General features: G+C 39.2%; 1 protein-coding gene across 3 annotated transcripts; it reads right to left on the bottom strand.

The window, feature by feature from the left end:
* Positions 1-997: 997 nt before the first annotated feature.
* On the bottom strand, positions 998-5,412 carry LOC113751257 (ATPase WRNIP1). 3 transcript variants are annotated; one of them, XR_003464806.1, is made up of 3 exons: positions 3,521-5,412; positions 2,710-2,769; positions 998-1,244 (listed from the first exon to the last, which is right to left on the bottom strand). XR_003464806.1 is itself a non-coding variant. In XM_027295194.1 (2 exons), exon 1 carries the CDS (start codon positions 5,390-5,392, stop codon positions 3,563-3,565), a length of 1,830 nt encoding a protein of 609 aa, XP_027150995.1. In that variant the 5' UTR covers positions 5,393-5,412; the 3' UTR covers positions 2,326-2,769; positions 3,521-3,562. The 3 variants fall into 3 exon arrangements, 1 of the variants encoding a protein (XP_027150995.1); XR_003464805.1 differs by having other exon boundaries at positions 998-1,261; XM_027295194.1 differs by lacking the exon at positions 998-1,244 and having other exon boundaries at positions 2,326-2,769.
* Between the last annotated feature and the right edge of the window lie 621 nt (positions 5,413-6,033).

Genomic DNA, 6,033 nt, shown 5'->3' on the forward strand with positions numbered 1-6,033 from the left:
TTTATAGAGCAAATCCTTCAAATGGTTCTTTAACTATTTTGCTAATTCACGTTTGGTCCTCTATCTTAAAAATGGGACCGAATTATCCTCCAATAAAATTTTTTGAGCAAATTGATCCCTATGTTATATATGTGACAGAGCGGTTAACAAATAGTTGAACGAAAGTGACGATGAGATTTGAATTCTTTTGGTTTTTTCGTGGCAAAGATACCAATTTTGCTGAAAAAAGTTTTGTTGAATGACCATTTTGTCTCATTTTTAAGATGAAGGATCAAAGTTGGATTAGTAAAATAGTTGATGGACTAATTGGGGGATTTGCTCACACTTATCTTTAATTATTTGAATCGATTCATGAGTGAGTAAATACGATAACCCAAAGCAATACTCACTCTAAAGCACTTCTCATGATGAAGAAAATAATTTTGCTTGACTTTAAAAAAAAATCTCAAATGAAATGTTAATCATAGCGTCCGTTTTGATCGTTATTTTTTAGAGTTTTATAAAAAATATATATATATACACTATAGCGACTTTATGTATATGAAGTAAAAGAATGATTGGAAAGTATCTCACAGAAAACGTAAAAGTCTTTTTACAGAAAACTACGATCCAAACAAGGTAATTTTAGTTAAGATATCATGCAGATATTTGCCGAAAGATGAAAGGAAAAATGCTTAAATTTATGCTTCGTGGAGTACAAAATAACTATTTTTATGCATTATAAAGAGTTTCGGTGAGTTTTAGAATTTTAGGGGAATTATGGAAACCCATCAAATCTCTCATCTCTTTCAAATTTTTATTACAAGGATCGGTTGATTTTTATTTTTATTTGAGCTAATATTTAAAAAGTTAGAATGAAGTCCAAAAAGTCTGCGTTGACGTGACAGCGTATAAAGACCTAATCCTACCTAATGATGTATTTTTTAATTAAAAAAAAAAAAACTTAATCCTAACTTTTGCTACCAGATTTGGACTAGAATTGGGATCAAACCACAGCTCAGAATAATCTCCAAGTTTCAAGTAACAAATGCTCACAGCTAAGCTGTAAGATGATAACTTCAATCTTTGTCACATCCATCCTTCACCTTGTCACAACAAAATTCAAAATGGGGAGGAAAAGAAAACAGAAAAACAGTGGAACTTCAGCCACAAAACAAGTTCACAGAACCACCAGAACTAGTATTGATGTCTTGCAAATTCACTATGTTCAGCAGCAACAGCAAATCTTTTCATACGCCTAAAACCTGCGCAAAAGTGGTCTCTAAACGGATTCAAATATTAGGCGTAGCTTCTCATGAAACACTGAATATAAATAATGTTTTCGAAATCTGAAATCAAGAGGCAAAGAAACAATGAAAGTTTCAGCCTAATTGATCAGTAAAATGTGTTCTAACTCCACCAACGAACTTTCTAAACCATCATATATGTTACCAATGAACATGCAATTTCACAATTCAGTCTCTAGATCATGACGGGACATAAACAGTAAATCATAGACCCAGACACACAAGCATGCACATGCACAACATTGATGAAGGGGATCCAAAGAGTAGCCAAGCACCTTTTGGAACGAAGAAGAATAGAGTCCTGATATCCAAAGATTTATTACACAAGCAACATTTTTCTGATTTCTCAAATATAATAAGAGTGCGCGGCCACCTATTGCCATGGAAATGAAAGCATACGTGATTCCTAGAGGGATCTCCAGAAGTTAATTTTGCATAATGGAATTCAAAAGGTGTTTGCTGAGAACCAAAATGCTTGGAGGCACAAATGAAATCAGAAACTGAGAACATGTGCGCATAAACTACAAGTTTCAGGCTACAATGCTGAAACTTGTGATTCATAAATTTTCATTCATATCTTTTGGAAAGTGATAAAATCAGAAAATAAAAGGAGATGATTAAGTCTACTATGCAAAGTAAGTTAGTTTGAATACTAAAGTTGAATTGCACAAAGAGGTGACATGTAGAAGAAATAAATAAATCTACTCCATGAGAAAAAGTTGCATAACCTTTTTATCTTGAGATGACTCGCTGACAGCCGACGGAATGTGTCAGGTAATATATTTACCAAAAAACAAAAACTGAAATAATACTGCATAGGTCACACATAGACAATTCAGAACAACTTATAAAGTTAAAAGACTAGACCTGGATTACAAGATAAAATGACAATTTATATCGGAAAAAGATAACATCTATCAACATGTTAAACAATTTAATCATTAAGGTCAATGCAACTATGACTCAACATCAAGATACAGATATGTCAAAAGTAGCATTGATGTGTATGAACACAGACAGAGATAGACAGCAGATTTTGGCCAAGGTAGATATCACAAATTATAATCATTTTTGGCAATGTAACATCACATATCACCAGAATTTCTTACAAGTAAGTCTGTGGACTCAATGCAACACAAAAATTTACCCAGAAAGATTGTTAAAGAAACAACTACAATATAAGGAACAAAACTAAAAGAAGGGGATCTTGTAGCAGATCTAATGGTATTCATGCTGACCTCAGTCCTAACAAAAAAAATTTTGTTCTAAGAGCACTTCAAGCAACAAAATAAGGGAGAATAATAAAATATGTGACAAAAGCATCTTGTTGCTTAGCAGCTGATTTTGAAGTCATCGTAATACACACTGTTAGGTCCCTTGTTGGGAATGACATTTACACATGAAGGAAATTAGAACATACAACCTTTTGGATCTTGACTGCGACACTGGTGCAACTGAGTCCATATTATGGTGCTAACCAACTCTGTAAATCCAATTAACTAAAATTAGGAGATATTGTTTGATGAAATGAATCAAATGCACAAGTCATGATGTAAATGTACTACACCTGTCCACTAAATCTTTCTTTTGACTCACATTCAATGCTGTAATTGTGCTTGTCATTCACCTATTAATTCAAGGGAGTATGTAATTGAAGGTTAACGGAAGGTGAGGTTAGGAAGTGACATGATTTCTTTGTGCATTCAACTGCCTATATCATCTTTTCTTCAATTTTGCTTTCCTCAGTACAGTTCCTCCAACTGGTTCCAATGCTATACATACTGAACTAACTAATGGAAAATGCCTTGATTCCCCGTAGAGGTATGATTACTGGCATATGCAATACATGCCCAACCCTTCAGAATCAGTTACTTTCCTCAATTTAGTCCCTAGAAGTGCTTTTATTAGATCTTGTAGATAAGTTAACATAGACTCATACGTTAAATATTTATAACAAATACAGCGGGCACATACACTACAATATGTCACTTTATCATGATCAGATTCTATTCCACAAAGCATTGCTAGTAAATGGCAGTTTTACAAGTTCATTCCAATTCAATAGCTACAAAACTACCATACAAACAAGCTGCAATTTTACCAGATGATTCAAAAACGTGCAAAAGTTCTTGTAACCCTTTCCTTTCAAGGGGACTATGAGGCATCCTAGGTTTATACACAAATCTAAAGAGGTGGAGGGAAGAAAACATAGAAAAAGGATGAAGAGTTCTAACCACAAAGAAAGAATAATATAGTGGGAGACCCAACGCATGATATCAATCAGCCCCTGGAGCATTTGGCCAGTGAAGGAATTTATAACCTTGAAGTGATGGTGGCATATAGGTCTGAGATGAAGCTTTAGGATTGTCAGGAGGATAGACATAGCCTTTCCCATATCCAATCTCCTTCATTAGCTTCGTCGGTGCATTCCTTAGGTGAAGCGGCACCCCCTCATTCTGCCCAACAGAGTCTCGTGCTACCTTCTGTGCATCTTGAATTGCTCTGTAGACGGAAATTGATTTAGGAGCCAGAGCCAAGTAGGCAACGCATTGCGCTAGAACCACATTGCACTCTGGCATGCCAATAAAGTGACAAGCTTGGTAGCAAGCAACAGCCTGAGTAAGGGCAGATGGATCAGCCAAGCCTACATCTTCACTGGCAAATCTGATGAGGCGACGTGCAATGTACAGGGGCTGTTCTCCTCCTTCCAGCATCCTGGCCAACCAATAGATTGACGCATCAGCATCACTCCCTCTCATGGACTTGTGGAGCGCACTGATGAGGTTGTAATGCTCTTCACCGTCCCTGTCATAAGCTATATGCTTAGACTGCATTGCCTCTTTGACATGACTTACAGTGATCGAAAGCACATCTGAATCCAACGATCCTTCTCCTCCTCCACCTCCTTTTTTCTGATGAAAGCGCTCTGTAGCTGCAGTAGTAGCCGAAAGTTCCAATTTGTTCAATGCCACCCTTGCATCTCCGTCACAATGAGCTGCCAGGAACTCAATGGCTTCATCCTCTACTTGAACTTTCGAGAAAGATGAGAGTCCCTTATCGGAATCGGAAATGGCCCGCTTTAGGAGAGTGGCAATGTGGTGGGGTTTGAGGGGATTGAGGACAAGCACAGTGCAACGGGACAATAATGGAGTAATCAAATGGAAAGATGGGTTCTCAGTGGTAGCACCTATGAAAACAATGCTGCCATCCTCAATCACCGGTAGGAGAGAGTCCTGTTGGGCCTTGTTGAACCTGTGAACCTCGTCAATGAAAAGAACAGTCCTCATCCTCCTATTGTTATCGATCTTGGAGTTTTTTGATTTCCACTTTCTAGCCTCCTCCACCGCGTCTCTGACCTCCTTGACCCCCGAATTCACGGCTGAAAAGGGAACAAAACGGTAGACATCAGAGCAAGAACTGACAATGGCTCTGGCAATGGAGGTCTTGCCGGTGCCGGGTGGTCCCCAGAGGACAATAGAAGGGAGGCGGCTATGTCGAATGGCGGAGCGGAGGGCGGAATTGGGGCCCAGAAGGTGTTCTTGGCCAACCACTTGGTCAAGGGTGGATGGCCTCATCAGCTCCGACAAGGGTTCACGTGGAAATGCCACCGGCGAGGAGGAGGGCTGTTGTTTACTACCATAATTATCACGTTCTTGCGGGGAGCTGCTTAGCCTAGGCCTCTTCCCTCCCTGTAAGTGATGGTCATCATCATCAAGAACGTCTTCATCAGCATGATCATGCTGCTGCTGCTGCACCACCTCCTCCTTGCATAGTTGGGATTTAGAAGAAGAAGAAGTAGCGGGCGTTGGGGTTTGAGTTTTGCAACGGAAGTGAAAGAAGCGATCGATTTTGGGCTGGAAATTGGAGGAGGCAGCAGCAGGAGAAAGAGGAGGAGGAGAAGGGCTATTATCGTGGTGAATTTGAGGGGGTTGTAAAGCAATTGCAGTATCAGCAGTATGACGATGAGGAGGACTGGGTGTTGTTTGGCTGCGGCTGAGAATCCAGTCGGTGGCCTTGACGATGTCGCCGCCGGCGGCCTTTAGAGCTTCAGCAGCCAGAGAGTTGGGGAACCCCATGCTCACCAGTTGCTTCATCATTACGTGCATCTTTTCCCCCTTCCGCTGGCGCCAACCCTCATCAAGGAATTGGAATTTGGCACTTTTAGGAAAGCTTAAATATCAATAGCCCACCCCACTTTGTAACTTTCCCATCTTGCTATATCTTACGTTGGTCACATTCAAAAAAGTTGCCCTTCTTCTTCATGTTATTACACTAGTCACTATAAGGGTTAATTCTAATAAACCCCCCACCCCCTTAAAAAATGTTTCTTTTTCACATGAATGTCTAATTGAATCAATTCACCTCTTGTGCTATTATAAAGTTTTCAATCAGGTACAATTGGTAGGATAGCCCAATTTCAGCTTGAGTTTGGCATGTGGATTACATATATACTAATACATTTATACTCAATTACCAATTACACTTTTACTAATTATACATTTATTCTATTGGCCCAAGTAGGCACCGACGACGGGGGAATGTTTGGGCAACGGGATGAGGGACTCCACCACCCCCCTCCCCCGTTGCCATTCCTAGTGGTGATGGAGATGGGGTGTTTTTATTTTTTTTTCTTAATGCACCAAATTTTCCCTGCTACAATTGCAGTAAATTCTAAAATAATTACACTAAATTTTTAGGTAAACTCATGAAAAACGTGACATTCAAATGGATCATGATAACTAATCCA

Source organism: Coffea eugenioides, chromosome 11 (genome assembly GCF_003713205.1).
Source record: "Coffea eugenioides isolate CCC68of chromosome 11, Ceug_1.0, whole genome shotgun sequence".
Lineage (NCBI taxonomy): Eukaryota > Viridiplantae > Streptophyta > Magnoliopsida > Gentianales > Rubiaceae > Coffea > Coffea eugenioides.